A 27582-nucleotide genomic window follows, 5' to 3' on the forward strand; every position below is an offset into this window, starting at 1 on the left:
CTTGTGCTTTGTAAATGAGGCCAATTGCTTTTCATTTTAGCTTCCTTCTGTGTTATATTTAACTACTATATATCATTTATGTCATCAGGTTTTTTTTATTGGTTTTTATTTTCATTGCCCTACAGATGGTTACTAGACTTTGCTGCATTCGCTGTATCTGATACAATGGTATCATCATCTATTTATTTATATAGCGCCACTAATTCCGCAGCGCTGTACAGAGAACTCAATCACATCAGTCCCTGCCGCATTGGAGCTTACAGTCTAAATCCCCTAACATATACACACACACACACACACACACACACACAGACCGACAGAGACTAAGGTCAATTTAATAGCAGCCAATTAACCTACCAGTATATTTTTGGAGTGTGGGAGGAAACCGGAGCACCCGGAGGAAACCCACGCAAACACGGGGAGAACATACAAACTCCACACAGATAAGACCATGGTCGGGAATCGAACTCATGACCCCAGTGCTGTGAGGCAGAAGCGCTAGCCACTAAGCCACTGTGCTGCCCAGAGAATGGCTTTATGTGGTGTCCAAGGACAGTGGATAATTATATAAATACATGGCTAAAAGGTGCAGGAGGGAGATATAAAGAAAAAGCTATATATTTAGTAATGTTGCAGGAGAGAAAACAATAAATGAAAGTCATGTGAAGGTGGAAACCCATTTAATTGTATGCATATAATTGGAATTAAAGTATTTTTTTCATGTAAAAATCTTTTTTTCTGGATCCAGGAATCACAGCAGAAGAATTCATAGCCCAGAAACAGGGGACCATTAGTAAATATGACCAGATGAGGGATATCCTATCAGAAATCATTTCCTGTGTACGAGATAACGTTCACCTGTTCAGCGTATTGAACGTTCCTGATCTCTCCAACTCTACAGACATTTGGTTTTCAGTCTCCGGACCGCTACATCATCAAGCTAAACAACTGAATGGCATCGTGGCTTCCCACCAAGACAAGGTCAGATGTAAACCCCCTTTAATATTATTATTAATATTATTGTTATTATTGATTATTATTATTATTATATATATTATTATATATATTATTATATTTATATAATATTGTATATTATTGATTTTTGCTCCGTAACGCCGGACATTGGCTAAAACAAACCAGAGATACAATAGGACATATTACAAAATAAAAGCATGAAAGCAAAGAGTAGGCAGGACTCCACTTGTGAGAGAGCTTACTATTTAGTAGATTGTATCTGGTATCCAAGTTTATTATATATAGTGCATTACTTTATTTACTTTCAACACTCCACAGCATTTTCTATAGGATGACCTGAAACATATGCAGCAATACTATAGTACAATTGCACCGTAAAATAATATAATGACTGATAGCTGAAGTCTGGCTCTCATAATTTGACTGTGTATTGGAAAGATGGGAAATCCTGACAGACCAGGAGAAGGAAGAATAGTTTTAAAATGATCAGTGACAATTTATATTATTGGTTGTGCTTGTTTTTGCTACATAGCCAGGTTTACATGTTCATGTGGGTTGGATGAGTGAAGTTTTCTAGAGGGAGGTTCTATAGGCTGACAGGCAGAAAGTGATTTACAGTGGCTATAAAAAGTAATCACCCCACTTTGCCATGTTTCATATTTTATGTTCTCATGGATTCCAAATGCATTTGGAGTTGCACAAAATACTCTGTAATGACAATTAAAAAAAGGAAACAATTAACTCTAAGGGGTATATTTACTAAACTGAGGTTTTGAAAAAGTGGAGATGTTGCCTATAGCAACCAATCAGATTCTAGTTATCATTTATTTAGTACATTCTACAAAATAACAATTATAATCTGATTGGTTGGTCTGCACAGTTTAGTAAATATACCCTCTAAATCTAATCTAAAACAAATTGCAATTGAGAAACAAACACAGACAAGTATTTGCAGATGTGAGCCTAGTTTTGGTCTGTACCGCCTTTGCACATGTGAACCACTCATTTTTACACGATTGCTGGAACACGCCCTCACTGTACATTGCCCACGTTAGAGGGAGGTGTTCTAACGTTTTGCATTTTCAGGTGTAAGGTTTTATGACAAAAAGTTGCAGGTCCAAATGGCTGTAGTTGCGTACGTTCACTTTCTGAGCATTCACAGTGACAAAAAACGCATGTTACGCTACTCAAATGGGAGCACGTATCAAGCTGAATCAGGCCTAATGCATCATTTGTTTTTATTTATTTTAAGTTCAATAGCTCCTCCAGGAGAGAGCAGAGGAAGCAGTTGTGAATACCATTCTATACATAAGTCACTTTCTGCTCACAGAGTCTTGTACACATACACAGGGTGGAGGTGGGTCCAGTTATGTCAGATTAAGCACTACTGGCATGCTATGCTTTGCCAGTAACACCTTTTGTCCTATACCAAATCCCCCTTAAGTTTTGTAATTGTAGTGTGCCTTTTGCCGTTTCTGAAGAATGTAGTAAGAAATACTAAACTAAACTTTACTTTTAATAGTGTTGCAGTGGAGAGTCAGAACAGCACTGAATTGTTAATTTTTGTTTCAAATATGGAAATTGAAATTTTTCAGTCTAACTCTATCTTCTTTAAAACATTTTTGGTAAATTCTTCCCTAATTCACTTTAATTCCATAGTTAATAGCATGTGCTGAATCTATGTAAAGTGATATAACTCCAGTATTAACAAGCAGCCCTCGTTCTCCACAGTTAGAATCTGCACTAGGTGTTCTGGTGACTGGGATTGGAGACCAGGAGTGTGAGACTGCGCAGTGCAGCCACAAGACTGGATGTGTCATTGAACATACAAATAAACATCTACCCACCATGGTCAGAGCTGCCGGCGTCTCCTTTGGATCAGTGACTGTTGTGACTCAGGTTCATTGTTCCTGCGCCTCTCGAGAGCAGCGTCACTTCTCCTGCTCCTCCTATCCAACCAATCCATGTCTTAATGGCGGCACCTGTATAGACACTGATCTGGGATACAGGTAATGTATGTATGTATGTATGTATGTATATATGTATGTATATATGTATGTATGTATGTATGTATGTATGTATGAATGTATGTATATATGTATGTATATATGTATATGTATATATGTATGTATATATATATATATGTATGTATGTACACACACAACCGGTGCAATAAGCATCTGATGTAATAAACGCTATAGAATTCTACAATTCTAGAATTTAATACAGCCCATCCCTTATTATGCAGCAACATTATACATCAATGCAATAATACCTTAACTTCTAGTATAAATGTTACTCACAATTTCCATGTGATAAATAAATCTTTTGCATGGACTCTGAAGACTAAAGGGGGTTAGATACTTGTGTGTGTGTATAAACAATTATGAATCTTCACACTTATGTCTCCTTATATGGGACCCAAAATAAGACCCTCCTCAAAGGAGCACGCGTAACTTACTTCTACGTGTCCTTACTGTACTGCGGTTACGCGTGAACGCCCCTGATCCGCTTCTGCTAGTGTTAGAGATGTGCAGCTCAAAATATTAGTGCAATAACTTTTACACAAGCCACATAGTTACGCAGCACAAATGCGCTTCCAAATATCTTTATGAACCTAATAGAGATACATTATAACAGATATTATAAATCATCTCGGATTTCCATGGCCTCAATTAAAGCACTTGGCCTGAGGCCTTGTGCCTTCACTTGGTCACAGCTCCACTTGATGACGTCTTATAACGTTATAATTTACAGTAGGGGGTGCATTTTCTTATATAGTCTTCCTTTCTGTGATCTACAGCACCTTTCTGGTGAGGTCCACTTGTCACGTCCCAGTGTTGTCCAGGAATCCTGCGAGTGAATTGTCTCTCCCCATGACCAGTATCTCCTCTGTCTCCTATCCTCCATAAGACCCTCTTATGTGACATTGTGTCAATCTATAAATATATGCCATTCTTGGTACAGCTCTGTTGTACTTTAAAAATAAATTATAACTTTTTGCAAATGAAGATATACAAAAGACGAACAATATTATAGCATTTTATTTCTTTATCTTCTACAGTCCAATTCCTTTTCTGCCCCTGTTGGATTATCATATGCATGTAGTGCACCAAGATACTTTACGTTAAAAGCAAAAACAAAACATTTGTTTATTTCAGATGTTCATCCAAAGACTCTTGAAACAATAAGAACAGTTTTTCCGAAGAAATCAGCTAGATCAGGGGTCAGGGAACTTTTTTACATTTTACCCCCAAATATATTTAGATACGCCAACGTTACCCCCTTGATTTCAAAATGAAGGAAATCATATATTATTAATTATTGGAAGTACAAATTTTATTGAATCTATTCAAAATTTCTTTGAAAGCTTCAATTTCAAAACTTCAGGTTTTGGGGAAATGATGTTGCTTCATTTTTGATACGAAAGCATCAATATTGATGCATTTTGATGTCAGAGCAATTTGGATAGTCTTCAGCGTCCAATCGATTTCTCTGCTTTGTTTTTATGTTCGTTAGAGTGGAGAATCCTTGTTCGCAAAAGTAGGTTGTTGCAAAAGGCAGCAACATTTTGACTGCCTCCTCATGTGCAATTTTGAATGCCTTTGCAGCTGTTGACATCCAAAAATATGACAGATCTGATTTGTTTTCAAATGCAATACGTGCTTCATTATTGCATCGAAGCTCCAGAAGTGCCTCTGCCAACTCTTGAGGCTCTTCTGGTATAACAGCAATTTCACATTTAAAAGGGTCTACAATCCAACTGACAGCATGTGAATCGGCAGCATTACCCCCAGGAATTTCATTTTTACCCCATTTGGGGTAATTTACCCCTGTTCCCTGACCACTGAGCTAAATATTATTGCATTAATTGTATATATCTAACTGTTAATTGACAAATAATATAGACTAAATAGTTATGTACAATATTAAAACAATGGACATAGGATTCTCATTTATTTATTTTAATGTTCCAGAATGTTATTTTATATTTATTTATTTTATTTACTATGTATAATTAATGGTGCAATTATTGCCTTGAGCTACTGTACTAGCAATTCTGATTTGTCTTACCAGGTGCGAATGTTCCTCTATTTATGATGGACCTGAATGTCAGCAAACAAAACGCACATTTACAGGGCAAGGCTACGCCTGGTTTTCTCCCATGTTGCTCTGCTTTGAAAGCCAGATCTCCTTGGATTTCATCACTGAAGTAGGGGATGGGCTCCTGCTTTACAATGGTCCCATGGCGACCAGCAATCGTGGAGAATCAGAGGATTTCATTGCTCTAGGTGAGGTTATCGATGAGTCGTTACTTGAAATTCTGTGACCATAGCACAATATAAAACACTGCTCCTGAAACATTGTCTTGGGATGGGGCTGTCCCTACAATGAGAGGGAGCATCTACCTAAAAGAAGAAATTCTCAATTCTGTTGACCATAATTGAGAATTTGCCCCTTTTGTGGCTAGAGATGGAAATGGAATAGTGATGGGAGAATATATTTTGATGAATGGCTGATGGTATTTATTAAATCCCAGAAAACATTGTGTAGCTTTCAGGCCTATGGTTTCAAACAGTTTTATATTGTTTTTAAAAGAATATTAATAACCTCTGTGGACCCACCTGATTTCAATTGGAATTGGCTGACAGAATGGCCCTTTGTGCCACAGTATATAAAAATACTAAGATCACCTGCGAGAGCTTTCTTTTACATGAATGTTAAACCAGTATACCTGCATAGGTAAGTCTCTACAAGTTTGGTGCCAACCGGGAGGACAGCTATATTTGAGTGCATTCCTTTTCTTGAGCCGTTCACAGAAACGAATAGTACTTTTATTACAATGGGTGATGTGGTCATCAAGAGATGCTTAATCAAGACCTGCCAACTCATATTTGATTTTGTCCAAGAGAGACCTTGCGTGAAGGTGGCTGCTAATGACATATGCCACCTTGGCATGCTCTAAGATGAAGGTCCAAAACTGAAGGTTCCCACTGTAGCAAGGTGGCGAGTAAATCCGGAGGGAAGAGATTGTTGGTACAAGTGCATGCATGACAAGTGCCGGAACAGAACTAGAATTAGAAACTGCGATACCGGTAGCAGTCGATGTCTGAAGCCCGTCCATGGCATGTAGACTATTCTTGAAGGCATTATATGATGTAGACCTGTTTCTCTACTCTAGAGATCTATCATGTCTGAAATCAGTAAAGGGACATCGATGGGTCCATGACCTGAGCAGACTTTGCTGTCTGTTGATGTGGACCCACTGGAATGCTAGTGGTAGATGTGAGTTCTAATAGGCCACCTCAAAGTCATTAAGATCCCCACCAGTGTGCAGTACACATACTCACGTGGCTATCCTACTCCATGGAGTGTGTGTAAACAGGAGGAACTGTGTGTGGTGGTCCCAATAATTGTAACACTATCACCAGACATATATGGCCCCACCCCATACCCTATCACCCACTTAATGTAACCCCACTCACAGACAGACCCCCAACTTTAACCCAGTTGTTGTCACTGGTAGCTCTCAGCTCTGTATATTTGGCTTAATCTCCCCCTTCTCATGATACAGCTCTACAATAAGACCAGGTGTATCCTGTGCTCCCACTGTGAGCAGGCTCTGATTACCCAACCAGCAAATTTGTGGGATGAGATTTCCCCACATGTGCAGTACAAGCCCTAAGACATGCAGAGCAATAGTGCAGGGTGAGATTGGCGTAAACTTGTTATTTGGGGCACCACATAATTAATTCCAGCTACTGGTGACTTTCCAGTAAATACGTTGATGATTATTCACTACTTATTTAAACAATTCAGTTTGAAGCTATTTTCCTGAAAGTAAGTGAAGCATTTTGAGTAAATATAAAAGACATTAACCTGGTTATTTTGTGCTATATTGTACTGAGCACCATACAAGATAAATGCACTATTATAACACATAGATATATATATATATATGTATATATATATATATATATATATATATATATATATAATATACAAGTTAACCCGTGCATGATACTCATGCATTCTAGTCAAATCAAGCTACTTAAGGTCTTAAAAAGGTTCTTGTCATGCATTTGGACCTAGCCCAGGCCTCCTCAGGGGAAGAGCGTTAGTTCCCGACGCAAGCGGCCTTTTTAATGTGTGTTCATGAGGTAAAATTACCTCACGAAAATGAGTTTGACCCCTCAACTCGTAAATTTAGCCTTTACTACCCCTCCCACGGGGGGAAGGGGGGATGATGGAAGTTAACTGACTTGACTATTCAAATTTTTTTGTCAAATAATGTCAGTATACCAAATTTCAGGTCAATTGGATGAGCCCTTTCTGAGAAAATAGTTTTTTCCACACACACACACTAACGCACGCCTCTACACATGTGTGTTCATGAGGTAAAATTACCTCACGAAAATGAGTTTGAGCCCTACCAAATTTCAGCCCTTTTTGAATATTTTTTCCCACACACACTAAGAATTTAGTAGGTCAGTGTGGCGCTGCAACTTGTTTTGTTTTTTTCCACACACACACACAGACAGACAGACGCCACTAAGCATTTATATATTAGATATGTATATATATATATATATATGTGTGTTTCTTTTATTTAGAGATCCAGAATGGATCTCCTTGCTTGGCTATTAACCATGGTTCCGGATCAATGTTACTGGAGTTTGCTACGAAACTGAATGTGTCAGACCGGCGTTGGCACAACTTAATGATCATAAGCAATGGAAAGGTACGATAATATTTAATACGTCCCAGAGGATACAATGCTTATCTTGATTTTATCCTTAAATATGAGCAGTGTTTTTAGTTGGGTGAAGGACAATGTATGTGGGGTTTAGTGTTTGCAGAATGTATATCAGACAAGAGATTGTAGGATTTGGTTGAGCTGTTAACTCTAAGGCGGCCGCATTATTGGATAATGTTCTCATTGTACATACTGTAAGTTATTTACTATTGGAGCCTAGGTTTATTAACTCGTAACAACCAATCAGCAATTTGCTTTGATTTATCAAGTTCAAGCTAGCCAATGAAAAACAATCTCTGATTGTTTGCTACTTTCCTCTGTATTCCATGCAGCAGTCACCTACTTTATACCTCTCCCTGCCAGTAATCATTTATTGTTTATAGGTGTTACTGTGTGAACACTCCACATGCCTTGTATTTATGTGCTGCCGTCAATGGCAAAACATATTCTGATAATCCAAACTCCCGTTAATGTTAAGATGTGACAGCTGTCCCACTATTGTTTCAGACCGTTTACAGCTTTTGACATAAAGATATTTTCTTTCATTTTAACATGACTGCTTATTCATTATTCTACATTTTGCATTAGGAAGTGAAGATGACCATTGATCACTGTTCCAGTGTCCTGGAGAATGAAGAGGTTGGTTTTCAAGGGACACCTGCAGATCGATCAATGTGTGAAGTTTCTGGAGAAACTCCTGGGAGCAAAAGGTGATGAAAACGATTATACAGGGAAAAAAGTGCAATTAATCTACATAGTGTTAGGTGTTACAAGCAGAGCTAGATCTCAGTATTTAACTCACACAGTAACCCACAATCAGTCCTAGAGATTGAGAGTGCCTATGAAGTATGAAATGAATATTGGATTACCAGTATTACATAATAATTGAGATAGAGATATGCAAGTCAACTTCCTTATATTTATCAGTAGGAGTTGTAGTTTTATGACAAACAAATAAAAACATTTTAATATTTACATTATGATTTATGAAGCTATGCTTTTGTATACTCATTTTGTTTAATGATGTATTTTGTTTTTTAGAAGAGAAGGGAAACTTCTTAGAATGTCACAGTTGTGTTTTTTCAGAGGATTCTGTGACATGTTGCTGCAGGGGAAGATGTAGCGTTTGGGTTTGGGGTTAGGGATTAGGGTTAAGGTTAGGGATTAGGGTTTGGGTTAGGGGTTAGATGGAGTGGTTTTATGCAGTGTAATGTCTGTCTGAAATAGAGGTATAAAGAAGGGAAGGTGTTAGTATTGTTCAAACATAGCATATGAGGAATGTCATAACATGAACATCATATTGAATTATACTATTATATTTGACTAGTGATTTTAGAGAGTAACAGAGTAAATTATGTCTTTCATAGCGGATTATATAAGTACACACTTGTGTTCATATTAATGTATTTTAATAGAATAACAAAAAATTATACTGTCATAATTTGTACAAATAGAAGATTGGTTAACCTGAATCTGTTAACCTGATTCACATAAGAATATGTGAGTAAACAAGTAATTAAACTTTTGTAATATCACTTCATCTGCAGTAGGGGCACATGCATGTTATGATCAATGTAGTAGTTATACTCGTAGGCGTTCACTGCTATGCTCTAATGAAGCAGCTTTTCTTGCTGAATTACGTGTGATGTTTCCATAAACATTAACGCCAACTGTAACTAGTTTTTGAAGAATCTGAGCTTCTGATTAAAACATATTCAGCTTTATATTATTATTTATATTACTAAACTTGAGCTTCTTTTTTTATCTTTTTATTTTCCACAACAACATGAGATATGAGGGTACAAAAAAGAGATAGGGATCAGTTAGACTGTACAAAGCTGAGCTTTTTTTAGTCAGCACTAAGTGCTTTGTTAGAACATTGTGATGGTATAAATACTAAGATATAATCTTGTGGAAGTCACACCAACAGGCCCCATGAGATATTTGAAAGGAAGAATAGGTTTAATTTTGGGTAATACAGCACATCATCAGTTACCCACAACTCCAGCCCAGTGATGTACTTTATTCTTTGAAAAGTAATGTCCCCACATTTCACATAAATGATATTAAAATAGCAATCACCTATATCTGAGAGCTGCACTTTAATAGTTAAACAGTACCCAGAACACATCCTGTTTCCTCAGTGCCGATATAGATGGTCAAAGCTGGTTCTGCCGAGTCACTCTGTCAGTCTCTACATTGGTTGCCTATTTTTCAACGAATCCAATATAAAATTCTTCTACTAACATACAAGGCCATCAACAAAATTGCACCAACATACATATCCTCACTTGTCTCAAAATATCTTCCAACTCGACACCTCCATTCTGCACGATATCTGCGTCTCTTTTCCACTCTCATCACATCCTCCAATTCCTGGTTACAGGACTTTTTTCAGGTTGCACCCACTTTGTGGAATTTCCTCCCTTGCATAATAAGACTTTCCTTTGCGTCTCTCTTCCACTCTCATCACTTCCTCCCATTCCCAGTTACAAGACTTTCCTCTAGTCTTCAAACCGTCAAGTGTTCTCTGAAAACCCACCTCTTCAGACAAGCTTATAATATTCCTCAACCACCATCTTAATCTCATTACCCTATTACCACCCTCTACACAGCTAACACAAGACAACAACCTTTTGACCAACATTGCTGTATGACTGATCATACACCCACTCAATACTTTTTACCTTTGCATGATGTAGCACATGCCCTTGTGTATCAAACTCCCATTGTCCCATAGATTGTAAGCTTGCAAGCAGGGCCCTTTTACCTTTCTGTCTGTATCTATTACCCAGTATTGTTTTATTACTGTTTGTTCCCAATTGTAAAGCGCTACGGAATTGGCTGGAGCTATATGAATAAATGTTGATGATGATGATTGACAGCAGGTCCCATAAAAACACATTATAACATAATAGTATTCCATACAGTATAATATATAATCTAATATTATACACTGTTATATTAGTATATACATAAATAAGCTTTACTCTTGTGCTTGGCTTTGTCGTTTACCTAGGTTCCTTAATGTTTACCAGCCTCTGCAGCTTGGCGGCGTGAAGACATTCCCAGCAAGTATTCATCCTTCCATCCATCTGAAGGGCTTTACAGGCTGCATCAGCAATCTGCAGGTTGATAGCAAGGTAAGATGCTATATGTAGACCAGTCTGTGCAGAGACTAGTTAGTGCCTAGCCGTTGCCTGAATTCCCACTAATTAATGATGTATGATAATCTAGATGAGTATGATATATAGGTAATCGTTTTTGTTTGTATTGGTGTTAATATATATTGAATTCAGTGTTAAATGTAATAATTTGTTAACAAACTCAAACAATTCGCGCTGTTTGCTTTTTTTCCTGAGGTCTGTGACTTGGAGCAGCCTGTGGAGTCAGTGCACAGTGCCTCAGGCTGTGCTATAACTGATGAGCTGTGCAGCATCACTGGATCGCCCCCTTGTGGAGGTCATGGATTCTGTATAAGTGAATGGAATTCTGCTAAATGTGACTGTCATCCAGGTTACTATGGGGAACACTGTGATTCAGGTAAGGAAATGTCAAATACACATAAGAATATATAGAGACTATGTTCCCTCATAGTTTCAGCACTTCTTTAGCTACATCCCTTTAAACATGTCTAGCCGGGTCATACATGACCACAATTTCAGCATTTTTACAGCTTAGCAAATTTCCATTCATGGGAATGATTAATTAGCAGCTTATTTTAAATAAAAATTTCCCTCTCATATTATAGTTTTCAAAATATAATGACTACCATCTTGTGGCATTGTTTTTTGAATGTTATGAACTAATCTGTAAACATTTTATTTAATCAATCTATATTACCAACAAGACCTTGAAAGCAAAACTTTCATATATGGAAAAAGAAAAAAATTGTGCAGTTTTATTATGACTTTCCATTGTAGTGTTGGTAAGTTTTTTTTTATGAAACATGTCTTACTTTATATATTAGAATAAGTAATGTGGAGACCTGAAAACCATTCTCCACTTGCAGATTTTCCCAACATCCTGTTATCTAATTTATCCCCCAACTGTTTGCCTTACTTCTTTTTAATACCTTTAAAAATATAGAATATGCAAAAAAAAGTAAGGTTTATATAAAGGACCATTCTACATGTAATATTTGTGCCTCTAAAAGCTAATTTTGACAGCTAGGTTATACATATTTGAAATAGAGAAACTTTATAAGGTGAAATTATCCTTTATCTATTTCCACCCACATCAAATCAAGGACACAGTGCTGTTAATAAGGGAGAAATAGTTAAAATCATAAAACATAGCGTGTCAGTTTTGCTGTGATACTATTGGAACATAGCTGTGAATGAGGAGACCGTGAAGTCATTCAAACAAACTTTAGTCTCTGAAATGTTGCATGGGAATAAGTACCTGTTTGAAAATGGCTGCTTTCTCCAAGGGATAGGACAAGAGTATGCTGGATAGATCTAGTGAAATATAAATGCACGCGTTACTTCAGGAGTATTATTTAGCACATTAATACACAGGCTTTTCTATATGCTAATATACAAACATGGCTTTACTTGTTCTTTAACATCACTTGCTGGGTATAAGAAGATACTAACTTCTTCCATAACAATAAATAAATTGTAGAAACCTTTTTAAAAATAGGTGGCCCTTGTCTATACTATTCGATTATAATGGTGTCACGTTTTTGTCAGCTCTACAGGAATGGACCTTTGAGAGAGGAAGTTGGGCTCATTTTGTAATCCATCGTTCTCTCAGCCCACACAATACTTACATACAACTCATGGTTCGTACTCGAGTGTCTTCTTCTACTATTCTCCACTTGGCTTCAAAAGACAGATCTTCTTTCTTGCGGCTGGAGGTGAGACATGTGGAACCCGCCAGTTAGGTTCCTCTTGACGCTTTGGCATTTTTTCTCCATAACATTTACATTCATGTGTGTCTGGATTCCCAGTAAAAATTCCACAGAGAGTCGTTGTACTTGAAAACAGAGTGACTTTATCATAAACAAGGGTTACACAGGTAAAACTAGGTGCAGTCAATGGTTAAACAGCGAGCAAAGTCCATAGGAGTAGAAGTATTACCAGGTTAGCTGGGAAGCTGCAGACTGGGTACAAATAGGAAGACTGCAGTCACAGGATACCAGGATTACCAGGTTTATCCACTGGAGCAGGGAATGTTGGTGTCTAGGTATAGTAGATGAAGTGCAGGTACAAGGAGACGGGATTACCAGGTTTAGTCACTGGAGCAGGAAATACTGGATGATCCATGGGAGAATGTCAGACTCTTCTCTTCTGTCAGTGAGCCTGCTGTGTCTGATTGCCGGGCAACCAGACGCAATACTTCCGGCTCTTGTGCGGGCTTTTCCGCACATGAGCGTCCCATTGCTAGGCAACAGGACTCTATTGGAAGCTCCGACGGCAGCCGATGACGCTGCACCACCGATGGCAATCATTGGTGCTCCTATCTATTTAAAGCTGCCTCTGGCACCGTACTGGTGCCAGAGTATTGGGTCCCCCAGCTCCAGCGTTCCAGTTGCATCCTGCTTATTTGATTTCCTGCATATGACCTCAGCTGTTTCCTTACTACTCTCCTGATCTCTCCTTCGTTTGACTCACCTGGTATTTGTTCTCTACCTGTTACCTGAACACTCTTCTGGATCCTCCTTGTGTACTTCTAATGTTTTCACATTACCGACCCGGTTAGTTTGCGACTTCTCCTTCTGGATACCCCTGTGTATCCCTGCTGTTCACATGTTGCCGACCTGGGTAGACTGACCACCCTTTATTCTCCGTATCTCGATGGCGGCTCTGTGGGAGGGCCGTGACCTGCGTGTCTCTACAGTGAAACCCATACCTCCTTGCGGGGGTTCCTGGAGAAGACCAGAGGCACATTAGACTCCCACTAGAGCCGTGCCAACGCCAGCAGGTACATTCCAGTATCTTAATCTGTGATAGAGAATCAGACAGAAGGAAGGTCAGACAAGCCAGGGTCAGAAGCAGGAAGATCCACAACAATGACAGGGAGTAGACAAGAGCAAGGTCAAATGAAGCCAGGGTCTGGTTTACAAGAAACGGTGCAGGATGATGGAATAGGCAGAAGTCAGATACCAGGGAACAAACAGGATCAGATTACAGGGATTTCTCAGAGAGACCAGCAGCAGAGACAAATGATGAACTGGTACAGTTTGCTGGAAGAGGCAGTCTTACAAGGGCCGGATACAGGTGATTAGAATCCAAGTTCAACGATGAGAAGTAAACCCCTTGCAGGCAGGATCTGGAGAAGGCAAATCAGCATCCACAGAGAAGATGCTGCAGCGCAGCCGGAGGCAAATTGTGAATATGTGCTTTATCTAATTTTGATGATTGACTGGAAAACTAGTGAAGGGCATCAAGCTTGAAACACAAACCCCTTTATTCCTAATGGTCATAATGGGATTTCACACCTGCTATTTTAGATTAGTTAATGTTGTTTATATATGTCCGCATTAATAATATCATCATTTACATTTGGAATCTCCATGTCCTCATATATTTTTCTGCATTAGAACATTCAAAGTCAATTGCTGATTGGTTGCTGTTGGTAACTGTGTATTTTCACTTTGTTAGTAGGCATCTGAGGGGTCCAGTCTACCGCCGTCCCCACCCCCCTCAGCCTATATTGATATAAATAATCACATATCACTGTATTTTTGGGAACAATAATTTTGAGTTAAATGTTGCCAGAGACTGATTGGTTGCTTTGGGCAAAACCACCACTTTTCCTTTTAGGAGATTTAATCAATAAAGCCCCTTATCTGAAACTTTGTAAAATATACCAGCACTTGGTTGGTTCAGGGTCTAGTCATAGTAAACCTCATCCCTCTTACTCAAATGCTTCACATTGGTATTTCAATGAGTCACTTTTGATGGATTTTCGATGTTATGGGTCTAAGATCAGAGATGGAATCTTTCTTTTCAACACCATCCTGAGACCTTCATACATGTAAATCATCCATAAGGCATATGAGGTGCCCCTTGATAAAATTATCTTCTACATATAAAACTCCTACAATAAACAGCAAGCTTAGTTACAGGAGAATATGGATAGACTGAAACAAGAAATCAGGCTGCACCACTGGCTAATAGAAGATATTAACTTTTATTGGCTCTTTCTCCAGCTACTGCGAGGGTGCTTACGTGGATGAATAATATTTTTCCACCTAGCTAGTAGGCTAATAAGCTTTTAGCCGCAACTCTTTGCCAACAATGTCTTTTGCCTTAAAACCCCTGAGGACGTGATCACTATGAACCCGGAGAGAATCAAGGAAGCCCTCCAAAATTATTATGGATCATTATATATCCTAGCAGAGGCATCCTCCCAGGGAGATCTGCAAGGTTTAGTTGCCATCTCCCAATGCTATCACAGAGTGTGTTCGCTCAAAACGTCAGGGAAGTACCCTGGGTCATATGACCTATCGGCTGTCTACTCATTCCCAGGTTGATCTTTGTGTACAACCACATTATGGAAGGGAGGCCAATTCCTCCTGGAAATAACTGAGCCAATGTAACAGGTAACCCCAAGAATGGCAGAGAACCCTAACTCATATGAATTAGATCTCTTGAACATTGGCCTCCATTCTCGTTGAGAGACTCCACTGAGCCCTAGATGCGCTGGTGTAGGGAGACCAGTCTTGGTTCATCCCTAAGTAGAGTATGGTGGAGAATACATGTAAAAGTCTGAATTTACGTTCACAGAATTATTTGTATTGTGGCTTTATTGATAAATAAGGCTTTCAACAGCCTAGACAGCGTGAGGGAGGGGCTGAGGTGGGGCCAGGTGCAGAGCTGGGGCGGGGCCAGGTGCAGAGCTGGGGCGGGGCCAGGTGCAGGGCTGGGGCAGGGCCAGGTGAAGGGCTGGGGCAGGGCCATGTGCAGGGCTGGGGCGGAGCCAAGTGTAGGGCAGATGGTGGGTGTATGTGTGGTCAGTGTAACGTCTGACTGAGCTAAATATCAAAAACATGCATGAAGGAGAAGAGCTGTATTGTTCAAAGACAGCACATGAACAAATGTGAAGTATATTATGTCTGTCAGTGTCTTCTAGCATGGACAAGAAATGTCCTAACATGACCACTACATTAAAACATATTGAGCCCGATTCAAGGGATCTAAACGTCAAATTTTTACTTATAATCCGTACAATTACTCTGCGCATGTCCAGAACCGGATCATACACCATAGAACACAGCCATGTTTAATTCATCTTCGAGCGCAAAGAACACTTACTACAGCCTACGATTTCAGGGAGGGAACATGGTGGGAAAGTGGCATTTAGTCAATGTACAGTAAGAGCGTTCCAATCCAATGACCGCACGCAGCAGCATCTGATTCAAGCTCTCGGCGTCTCTCAGGTACTTGTTTTTCAGTCGTATCTCTTGCTCCAGCTCCAGGTCTAGTCTAAGTGCTGATTATTAGTGATGACAGCCGTGTTTGCAATCAGGAGTGACTGTAAAAAATTATTTTATGTAGAGTAGACAGTCAGAACATCCTAATAACTGTGTTTCATTGGGAGAAAAAATAACCCCCCGGCCTCAACTTTTTTTTTACAATTTTTAATATTTTATCATTAATGCCTATATTATTAACAGGTGACATTAGTTGAATAGGTTTTTTTTTTCTTCTGTGCGTTCTTTTGTGATTTTATATTCTACATATGTTTGTGCATATTTTGCAGTCTTGTCTAGAAGAGCAGAGCTACACCCGTATTCATCAATGCACGTAACTTCTTCATATTCACTCTTTGTTGAATTCGAGCATACGTATATATCCGATCTACTTGCCTTTTAAAACGCACTTACATTGCGCTTAGTATATGTCATTAATGAATCAGGTCCAATATCTTTATGATGTGATGTCAGAGGTTTTTAAAAATAAGGATATCTTTTACAGCTGTTTATACAAGGATTCACACCACTCATGCGCTGTACATTATTCAATGTGTATTATATTATTCACGTGTCATTTTACTATTTGACATTGAAACTAGTGTAGCTGATATTTGCATATAACATTATATTGTCTATGTGTTTTTGTCTCCTGCAGGTTGCTGGAGGGCATTTTGCTGTTTACTTCAACTTCGGTGAGCGGAATCATGTGATTAGACTGCCGGATCTGCGAATAGATCATGGGCAATGGACGCTTCTGATCCTGGAGCGTTATGGCAATGTGTTTACGTTACGTATTGACAGAGGGGGAGGTGTTCGCGAAGTAACATCTGTTATGGGAAAAAACAGACTTTTTGATGCTGACCCATCAAGTGTTTTGCTAGGAAACAGCGTGCCGCAACAAGCAGAGAATGATTTTCAGGGTAAGTGGTACAGTGGAGCATTGTAATATGGATGGAACACACTGACTCAAAGAACAGCTGGCTTCTGATTGGTCACCTGTCTAAGGAAAAGAACCCAGTGCAGAAAACACTAAGGGGTTTATTTACTAAACTGTGGGTTTCAAAAAGTGGAGATGTTGCCTTTATCAACCAATCAGATTCTAGCTATCATTTTTTAGAATGTACTAAACAAATGATAACTAGAATCTGATTGGTTGCTATAGGCAAGATCTCCACTTTTTCAAACCTGCAGTTTATTAAATATACCCCTAAGGCTCTTTCCACTCTCCTGGGAGGGTGGATGTGGGGTAATAACGAGATAGTTGATGGTAATGTATTTTTTTGCTGGTGCACAAATGGTCCCAGCAAGAACTGGCCACAGTCTATTTTTTACAGGTGCACTACAAGTGCCAACATGCCCATGGCTGCCAGAGCAAGCTGGCACTTGTAGAACTACAAGCACCAGCATGCCCGTTGAGACCTGTAGTGCACCTGTAAAAGATACACTGAAATAAACACAGACACTTCCACACATACCGTCTTTTAACCATTTATTACCTAAATCCATGGGGAGTCCTCTTCTTTCTTCCAGCTGTAATCCACCTGATTAAAAAAAAAACACATTGATGAGGAACTGCTTCTTCCGGAGCTGCAACATGAATGGCAAACAGAACTGCCTGTCAGCTTCTATTAAATACACACAGGCTCCTCTGTGATTGGTCAGAGAGTAGGAAAGCCGCTCTGTATTGGCTAGTAGTGGTATGACCCCATGTAACGCCTCGCCACTAACCACAATGAGTTACATTTATACAATGTAGTTCATTTATACATTTTATCAATGCTGGTACTTGTAGTTCTACTCAAGCAGTTTTCGGGCTGTCAAGGCGCAAGGGCCAGTAGTGTATAGCAAAAAAAACAACACATTAATGTCAATTACCCCACATCCACCGTTCCAGTGGCGTGGTAAGAGCCCTAAGTCTTTCAGCACTGGCCGGTTTTTTCCTAGAGGTGGCACATTTTTGTGTCTGAACTAGCCCATGTTGAATGGGCTAGTTCGGACATTATGATAGAGGGGACTCACTGTTACACTAGTGCCGGTAGCTGCTTGTTCATGGGAGCCCACACTGTTCATCCCCTGAAATTACCTCTACAAGCATAGGCTATGAGCAGGGCTTTTTCTTTTTTTGTTAAAATTATTTATTTTTAAAATAAAATCATTATCACGCCGGCCTTCATCATCTACCACATGATCCTGTTAAACTGTATAATACGCTTTAAACGTATCTTCATTCAGCTTATTTTATGTAGAATGAGTCGCATGTGTTGTACAATACTTACAGCTCAGCAAACCACCATATTGTGTGTGTGGAGGTGGAGGGGGGGTTATTGGACACATATTACTCCTGTATTTTACATTATACAATATTTTATGTGTCTGTTTCAAATGGCTTACTGGGTAATCCTTATTTGTGTTGACTCCCAGTTAATAAAGTGTATGTTATTAATTTACCTTCCAAAAATACTGGCTGAACTTTGCTTTTAGGTGTGTGCAAACAATGCTATACCCAGAAGTGTTTATTTACATTTCATCAGTCTTGGAACAGGCTGGGAATATAATGTTCCTGGGCTGCAGACTGGAGCAACAACAGCAGTGATCTTCGCTGGGTGAGTGTTTGTATTTCACAATCCAAGAGAGTGAAAGTTCTGAGATTGTCGTTTGTATGAACAGGTTGCCTGCGCGACCTACGGGTCAATGGGTACGTGCTGCCACTAGGTGGAGAGGAGAATGAGTACGGCTCAGTGGTCAGCTGGCAGGGGATCAGCAGTGGATGTCACACTGACGTGTGCAGGAGCCAGCCTTGTCCATCTCATCTCATCTGCATCGATTTATGGAGAAAACATGAATGCAGGTACATTGCGCCAACAAAAATGTTTTAAAGTTGTTTGTTGCAATGTTATCATCAATATCATCAGTTATTTATATAGCGCCACTAATTCCGCAGCGCTGTAAAGAGAACTCATTCACATCAGTTCCTGCCCCATTGGAGCTTACAGTCTAAATTCCCAACATACACACACAGTATGTTTTTGGAGTGTGGGAGGAAACCGCAGCACCCGGAGGAAAGCCACACAAACACGGGGAGAACATACTTATTTTTTCACACCACTAACACTAATCTCCTGCTCCCTCCGCTACTATAACTCCTATCAATTTGGACTGGGGAAGGGGGGGTGCAAACTTGGACTGGGGGGGGGGGGGGGGGGGGAGTACAACAAACCTGGACTGGGGAAGGAGAGGAGATTGGGCAAAGTGCACATAGAAAATGTCTTCTCCGTCATAGTGCAGCTAGAAGTATAGGACGAGGGCCAATCTCCACCCTGGTTCAAAATTCAAGTGTTTTTGCAGAGTGAATATGGTTGTGTTCCTCCGCAAAGGCTGTACCTACAGTTGTGCTCTCACCTCTCATCACATTTTAGTAATCCGCAAAACTGAGTCTCATTTTTGCAGTGCTCTGTAAACCTAGAAGCATTGATGGACATACTCTATACATAGCAATTCAAATATGCCGTCATCTTGCTCGCAAACCCTAGCGCTTGGTGGAAATCTGGACACACCCACACTAGGCAGGATCATGGGCTGCTCCTTCACCGTCTTAAGCTTCATAAATCACTTCCAGTGTTGCAGTACTTAAGCATGTTACTATACATGCAGAGTATATTTACTTACCCTAGTATCCCACATATAGATGTAAAAAGCTAATTCCATATTTAATCCAGTGTGATTGGTGCATCTGTTATTTAATGTCACATGAGTATGACCATTTATGTATATTATTGTTTTTAAGCAATATTTAAAATGTTGATATTACTTCTGTTTATAATTGTGATAGATAGTGTCAATAGGTAGACGCATCGCCCCCCCACACACACATTTATAATAGGACCAGCACTTTACTCTGATTAGTATATGTAAGTTTTGGGTTAACCTACACTACATCTTGTATAGCAGGTTACACTTTTATATAAGTCTGCTGGCAGTGTATGTACAGTAACCACTGTATGTTAGTAGTTGGACAAAATCCTCTTGTTTTAAAGCATACTTGCCAACTTTTAAGACACCATAGCCTTGCCCCCACTATAAAATGCCAAAATTCACGGCATTGAATAGCGAGGGCGGGGCTTCATGACGCCGTTAATCCCCGCCCCCTCCATTCAATGCGAATGTGGGAGATTTGCCTACTCTTCCGGGAGTCTCGGGAACCTCCCGGGAAATTCTGGAGAGTAGGCAAGTATGTTTTAAAGTCTATCTGTTGCCAACATGTGGAGGAAGCCATTTTGTGGGCTGAAACTATGTTCATGAGAATGCGCTCTATTAAATCAGTAGGAACTGGTGACATCACTAAGACATGAGGCACTCTATACCTCATAGCTCAATGAGGTCACTAGTTCAGAGAGAGTTATTGACTAACTGCTGATTCAGCCCACAATATGGCTGCCTCTGCTGTGTGTGGGCGAGACCTTAGTTGAAATGTTGACTCCTGGTGACAAAGCCATTTTATCCAACATTGTGCTGGTAACTTGAATTCCTCAGATGCCCAACAGACAAAGTTGAAGTGATGAATAACGTGACAGGACAGAAGCAGTGTCACCCATCACCTTGCACAACATGGAGCTGCAGGAACGGGGGCACTTGTGTGGTGCATTCCCAATACAAATATGTCTGCCAGTGCAAGAATGGATACAAGGGGCGTACCTGCGAGAACAACCAGGCCAGGACAGGGAGGACTGTCGGTCTGAGCTCAGGATCCATCTTAGCCATCAGCATGTGTCTCCTGATCTTCATAGGTGAGATGCCAGTCATTCCATACAGCTGTACTACACAGTTTGTTAGTCACTATGCATACATGGGCAGATCGGTCCATACACACAGGGCGCCATTAGCACGGTCAAATACCATCATTGTCTGAATAAATTTACTATCTGTCCCAACTATAATCTGTTCCCCATCACATGTTGATTAGTCTAAACCAGGGTTTCCCAAACCCAGTCCTCAGGGCTCCCCAACAGTGCAGGTTTTCCATATCTCCTTGCTGGAGCACAGGTGTAATCATTACTGACTGACACATTGTAACAGATCCACAGGTGGTTCTAATTATGTCAGATGTGATCCAGAAAACCTGCACTGTTGGGGAGCCCTGAGGACTGGGTTTGGGAAACCCTGGTCTAAACACTGACTAATTAGCCATGAAAATGAGAGTATTTATGTGAACTTTACTGTGGGAAATGTTCGTTTCATATGTTCGACAGTTACATGGTCGACATTATATGGTCGACAACATAATATAGGCAGGGTTGGAAAGTCTACAAAAATGACATCAACAGTATTAGAAGGTCGACATTTGAAAAGCAGACAGAATTATTAGGTTGACAATACTATCCCTAACCCTAACAATATAATACTATCAACATTTGAATTGTCGATCTAATGTTGTCGATTTTCTGAAAGTCTACCAAGTAACTGTCTAGACGTCAAACGCATGCCACCCATATAAACAAACAACAGCACTGAATCCTGTTGTCATTCATATTTGTTGCTTCAGGCTCTCCGCACATGCCCTGATGAGAAGTGAGATCACTTGTCTCCTTTTGTACCTGTTCAATGGATCATAGAATAGAGGGTTTGTGTAAACTCCTGCACCTCACTGGACAAGAGTATACCCCTTTCTAGTCTCTGTGTGCCATCTCTTCCACGTAGACTGTAAATTGATAAGAACAGGGGCCTCTCACCTCCTGTGTCATGTATTATCTGCCAGCTCCTGATCTCACTATATTTTAATTGTTATATAAAGTTCTATGTATATGCAACATAAATAACAATTATTTTCAGGAATTAAGTTCCCTGCAGTTTCATTTCACCCAAATGTGCAAAACACTGAAACGTCCTTCACCAACGGTAAATTATGTTCCTGTCATTGCAGCCTTGTTGGTCTCCTACACAGTATGGAGTCAATGGGGAAGGTCGAAATTTCGCAAAGGAGGGGTTTACCACATACCCGCAGAGCATGAGAGGTGGGAGGACATGAGGGCAAATGTCCTAAAGTATAATGAAGAGAGGGGAGGAGAACATGACCAGGTATGGACCATAATACAGCTGCTTTCTGTAATGAGTAATTATCCTTGTACACCAAGAATAAAAAGCATGATGCATATATTTATATTGCGCAGTGTCAATATACTAATGCCATTAATGAACCCATCACGGCAGCTATTTTGTTATCTGAACTACTAGTCATCAGAATGCAGCTCAGCAAGAAGCTATGGGTTCCTCGTAAATAAATAGGCTGCATCATGATAATGATGATAAGTATTGGTGTAACTCACAATAGCTGCCACCACTGTGCACAGATGACAGCTGCCCTTTAACTTTAACAAGTGAAAAATCACAGAGGAGCAATGGACACTTTGCTGTTATTTTCAGCGCTGGAAGAAAGCAGACAGACTAAGTGGAGCAGTAACCAACCATAACACAAGAGTTACTGTAAGTAGACACTGCCTCATCTCTACCTGAATATTTATTTGCTTTAAATTATTTCTACCTAAAGAAAAATCTGTTTGTTTGATTGCACCTCATGAAACAACCAGGCTGTGGCTTTATTTTATGTTTCAGGGGAGCAGTTTTCCCAAAATACCTGCTGAAAATGCAAGCTTGCCGGTCTCTGCAGGCAGCCATTTTTCATGTCTTTGCTGTGACTCCGCCCCTTGACAGTCGGCCAACCCTGAGTTGCATGATCTGAGTGACCAGGTGAGCACACGGCCAACTATGAACATGATAGAGAGTGCACAGGCGTGGGTGGAGTAAACTCAGGGCACATGATAAATGATAGCTGGCAGAGACTGGCGTATTCAGCACTTACTACAATTGCATGAAATAGAGTGGTACAATAGTAGCGGAACCATATGGTTATTTTAGCCCTATGATGATGTAAGGCAAGACGGAGGGAGAAAGATTCAGAAAGCTTCATGGCCAGCATTTAATCAGACATATGCACTATATCAATCTAAGTGCATTTCTACTTGGTTTCTGCATACTTTATTAATAAGTAACCCTCATTGGGAAGGATCTATATGGTCAGCACAGTGGGTAAGTGGTTAGCACTTCTGCCTCTCAGCACGGGTGCTCCGGTTTCCTCCCACTCTCCAAAAACCTACTGGTAGGTTAATTGGCTAACAATTTGACCCTAGTCTGCACGTGTGTTAGGGAATTTAGACTGTAAGCCCCAATGGAGCAGGGACTGATGTGAATGAGTTCTCTGTACAGTGCTGCGGAATTAGTGGCGCTATATAAATAAATGGTGATGATGATCTATACATGTGCCACCAGGGAAGTGTGTACAACTAGGGCCTGATTCATTAAGGAACTTAAATTAAGAAGTTTCTTATTTAAGTTCCTTAATGAATCAGGCCCCTAGTATTCAAATTCACAAAAGTGATTTTGCTAGTGGTCCAAATATTTGTTTTTAAAATAGTTGACCTGTTTCACATTAGTATAAATGTAGAGAAATATTTACAAATAACTTTTATAATTTGTCCACGCTTTCTTTGATAATTTTTCATGAATAATGTACATTAGATCAGATCCATCTGATTACATAGCAGCTATTAAAATAAGGACTGTTTACTACTGTTTTAGTAACAGATTTAGTAAGTTTTTGCACATATACATACATGCACACACATATGTGTTTATATATGGCGTTCCAAGGCATTATCCAAAATCTTCTTTGGCGGTCCTGTGCTCCTCAGTTTGCGCAGGTGGACCTGGATTTCTACCAAAGCGCATGGTTATGTGGTGTAAGATGTTGGTGTTTTTGGTCGATAAGAGGAGCTGGGAGGAACGAGATGTGCCCGGTTTTCAAAAAATTAGATAAAGGGTTGAAGTGGGAGTAATTTTAAGGTGTTCCATGGTTTGCAAAAGAACATACAGCAGTTCTCACCCGGCAAAAAAACCTTGACGTTTTTGTTTTTTGTTACCAGCTCTGAGTTGACGGAGATTGACTCTTATCCCATAGTTTTAGTGACACCATTTGGGCAGTGGCAGGTGGAGAAGGTGCACCTTGCTCCTATTTAGATTTTCCAGGTCCCTGTGAGCCTAAGCACACTCTTAGTTTGCGCTTTGTAAATAAGACCCTGTATATTATAAATTGTGGATTCTGGTTTTATATACAGTAAGTACCTCTCTCTGTTTCCCTAATGTCATATATTTTTACTATTTAAAATCTTGAAAATCATCTTTAAAGGGGGATGGAAACCAATGATGTGGTGCTCACATCCAATCCTGGGATGTTTTCTTCTGCCAGGAGCACCCAGCTGCTGCAGTGACAGTAGGGATAAATAATACATTGTGCCCAGGTGTTTCCACCCACGTTAGGACATATTCCCAAATTCTACCATTAACACAGCCATGACCACTTTTAGGATTGTTTTTGAATGTGTCATTCATATTGTGAACAGCATTTGTGCCCCCCCCCCCCCCAAAGAAAACCGTCTGCATTTTTAGCGAACATCAGTTTTGTGAATTTGAATATATATTGCGAAAGGGCGCCTTGTAACATTTCCAGGTAAATATCCAACAATAATGGCTGAACTGGAGATGTTGTTGACTGTGATCTGAGACTCAGAGGTCATGCAGTGTCCTTCAGTAGGGTTACAGCTGAGAAGTCTGGTGTTCTTAGGAAAACACATCTATGCTCACAATCTGATCAGCTACTGAAATTATTACAGATAGAGGATCTTTAATATTGGACAACTTGTATTTTAGGTTTTGTGAGCCTTTCAACTATTGCTGTGAAACTGTAGCATTCAATAAGCACATCGTTATTTATGAGAAGATCTGGAACCCCTGGAATGTTGAAGGAATTCTGAAATAATAACCAGCAATCTTCCTAAATTCTCTTATTTTTCCCAATCAACTTCTCAGTATTCTGTAATTATTTGTTTGTCGTCATTCTTGTACAGCCCCAACTGACGAAAAACAGCAAGGTTGCCAATTACTGTTGGGGTCATTAACTGAAATGGGGGTATATTTACTAAACTGCGGGTTTGAAAAAGTGGAGATGTTGCCTATAGCAACCAATCAGATTCTAGCTGTCATTTTGTAGAATGCACTTTTGCTATAGGCAACAACTCTACCTTTTCCAAACCTGCAGTTTAGTAAATATACCCTTTCACTGATTTTGGCTGCTGTACCTTTTTAATATGTTGCTTTAAATGTGTAACTGATCTCTTCAACCTAACGGAGGAGCATAACAAGAAAATGATAAATATAATCATAACAATCTGATATAACTGATCCCATGTGTTTCTCTTTTCAGAATGGATATGACCTACAGAAACTAAAAAAACCAATCAGAGCAAATACCCACCAGCTCTGTTCTACCTCAAATGAGCCCAGAACTTCAAAGTTGTGTCATAGTTTTGGCCATTTACTCAATGCAGATAAATCAAGAGGACCAGTGCATCCCGAAGAGGCTCACACTAAGACCAGTGTCCCCAACTTTCAACAGTACATGTCCCAAATGGTTTGGGCCATGGATAATGATACGATAAGCCACCCACCAGATGTGCTTCATACTTACTCTACTGAAGGCAATGGTTCAATAGCTGGGAGCCTCAGTTCTCTATACTCTTCCAATGTCGATGAAGACTTTGGTTACGAATACCTTTGTGAATGGGGTTCAAAGTTTCACAGACTCCGAAATCTATACCAGACGACAGACACGGAAACATAACTACAAGCGCAACATTCATTTATACCGTAGGATTTTTTTTATATGAAATGTGCTTTAAACATATTAGAAGAAAGTATGTTTCTATGAGACAGTGATCCGGATCTTTGTTCATTTCGCTTGTGTTCAAAGGTAGCTAGGAAACATCATATTTACATGTTCATAATAAATGTTTTACTTTTTACTATTTTAATATAGGACAAATAAAGGAGTGTCTTAGAAGTAAACATTAAGGGTTTTCTGTTCTTGTAAATTAAAGATGTAAGGAATTTGTCAGAAACAATGACACGTATTTGAGACCGGGCAGCTACGAATCTCCTTAATAGGTTCATTGAGGAGGACAGACAAAGGTGTCAGAGGTCTGTTATCATTTAGTTAACGATTAAGGGGCTCTTACTTTTTCCAGGATAATCTGCTATTGAACAGCACCGCCAAATATATTTTTAGTCGCCTATCTGCCGACAGTCTCAATAGCAGAGTGGCCAGGAGGTGAGAAAAATATATGGACATTGGTTGGGATATAAGACCAATGAATTAGCACTTAATGGAATGTCTCCCTTATGTTTAAATGTTGAGATACACTTTTGGTAGCTTGAAATGTTTTGACCAGGAATTAGCTGAAGTTGGGAGACCCCTAAACCTCCTTACCTGTCTCTGCCTGTCTGTATATTGGGAGTAGAGAAAGGTGGTCAAACTTTGGACCTCAATGTTTTAATTGAAGGTAAAGTAAATATTCATGGCAAGGAATATATAGTAGCTGCAGAGATGGAAGACCAACCCCTATCCAAATGTGTTCCACTTCTAAAAAATAAAGCTATTGTTGCCCAAAGCAGGAAGAGGTCTGGGCTATTTGGGTTATTGAAAGAAAAAATAAAAATAAATATATATATATATATATATATATATATATATATATATACTGTGTTCATATTATGAAGTGCTATAAAGCTTATTCAGTAGCACTGTAGTAAACATGCTACAATACCAAATAGTCAACAGTCACAATTTTTAGTGGCCAACCAATTAGAGGCATGATTCTGAAGCTTTGGGTTTAACCAGTTCTTGTCACAATTGTTTTGATTGGACGGCTAGGAGGTATGCAATAAAGAAAAGCAGAAAGCTGGTTGGTCGTCCTTGGTTGAACCCTATTTGTTAGTAATCATAGCTTACACTACGTGGCCAAAAGTATGTGGTAACCAGAACATAACATCCATATGTGCTTGTTGACCATATCATTCCAAAACCATGGCCATTAATATGGAGTTGGCTCCCCCTTTGCTGCTACAACAGCCTCCACTGTTCTGGGAAGGCTTTTCATTAGATTTTAGAACATGGCTGCTTTGATTCGCATACATTCAGCCACAAGAGCGTTAGTGAGGTCAGGCAGATAAGGCCTGGCTCGTAGTCGGCATTCTAATTCATTCCATTGATGTTCAATGAGTTTGAGGCAGGGTCATCTTAACAAGATTATGCCCCCCCCCCTGGGCATAGCAGTGAACCGGGGCCCATATATATATATATATATATATATATATATATATATATATATATATATATATATATATATATATTATATATATATATATGCAAAATATAAACACTGGCGCTCAAAACAGTATTGTATAGATAGATAAGTCTATACCCACATAACCACCTCTTCCACGTAAGGAGGCTGCCTTCCTACAAAACTCTGGCTGGTAG

At 39.6% G+C, this 27582-nt stretch overlaps 1 protein-coding gene and 1 long non-coding RNA gene across 8 annotated transcripts in view; one reads left to right on the forward strand and one right to left on the reverse strand.

Moving 5' to 3' along the window:
* Positions 1–26717, forward strand: part of LOC142159168 (neural-cadherin-like) — a 66779-nt gene extending 40062 nt beyond the window's left edge. The window contains exons 21-34 of the mRNA XM_075213824.1: positions 749–981; positions 2707–2984; positions 5053–5267; positions 7590–7717; positions 8321–8442; positions 10752–10875; positions 11095–11275; positions 12427–12593; positions 16813–17077; positions 18825–19005; positions 20688–20941; positions 22075–22229; positions 22575–22634; positions 25468–26717. Coding sequence (XP_075069925.1) covers positions 749–981; positions 2707–2984; positions 5053–5267; positions 7590–7717; positions 8321–8442; positions 10752–10875; positions 11095–11275; positions 12427–12593; positions 16813–17077; positions 18825–19005; positions 20688–20941; positions 22075–22229; positions 22575–22634; positions 25468–25884 — 2780 coding nt within the window. The 3' untranslated portion in view covers positions 25885–26717. The remainder of the gene's footprint in view (positions 1–748; positions 982–2706; positions 2985–5052; positions 5268–7589; positions 7718–8320; positions 8443–10751; positions 10876–11094; positions 11276–12426; positions 12594–16812; positions 17078–18824; positions 19006–20687; positions 20942–22074; positions 22230–22574; positions 22635–25467) is intronic.
* LOC142159169 (uncharacterized) overlaps positions 1–27582 on the reverse strand; it is a 64282-nt gene that overhangs the window by 25469 nt on the left and 11231 nt on the right. For 4 of the 7 annotated variants that reach the window (XR_012692916.1, XR_012692917.1, XR_012692914.1 and 1 more), the window contains exons 2-5: positions 25732–25854; positions 17654–17698; positions 12137–12192; positions 10748–10857 (exon numbers count right to left, since the gene is read on the reverse strand). This is a non-coding gene — a long non-coding RNA (uncharacterized LOC142159169). Of the gene's footprint in view, positions 1–7711; positions 8430–9486; positions 10858–12136; positions 12193–17653; positions 17699–25731; positions 25855–27582 lie in introns of those variants that run through there. The other 3 variants (XR_012692913.1, XR_012692919.1, XR_012692915.1) reach the window with 2 other exon arrangements.

The sequence above is a fragment of the Mixophyes fleayi genome, chromosome 5, assembly GCF_038048845.1.
Source record: "Mixophyes fleayi isolate aMixFle1 chromosome 5, aMixFle1.hap1, whole genome shotgun sequence".
Taxonomy (NCBI): Eukaryota; Metazoa; Chordata; class Amphibia; order Anura; family Limnodynastidae; genus Mixophyes; species Mixophyes fleayi.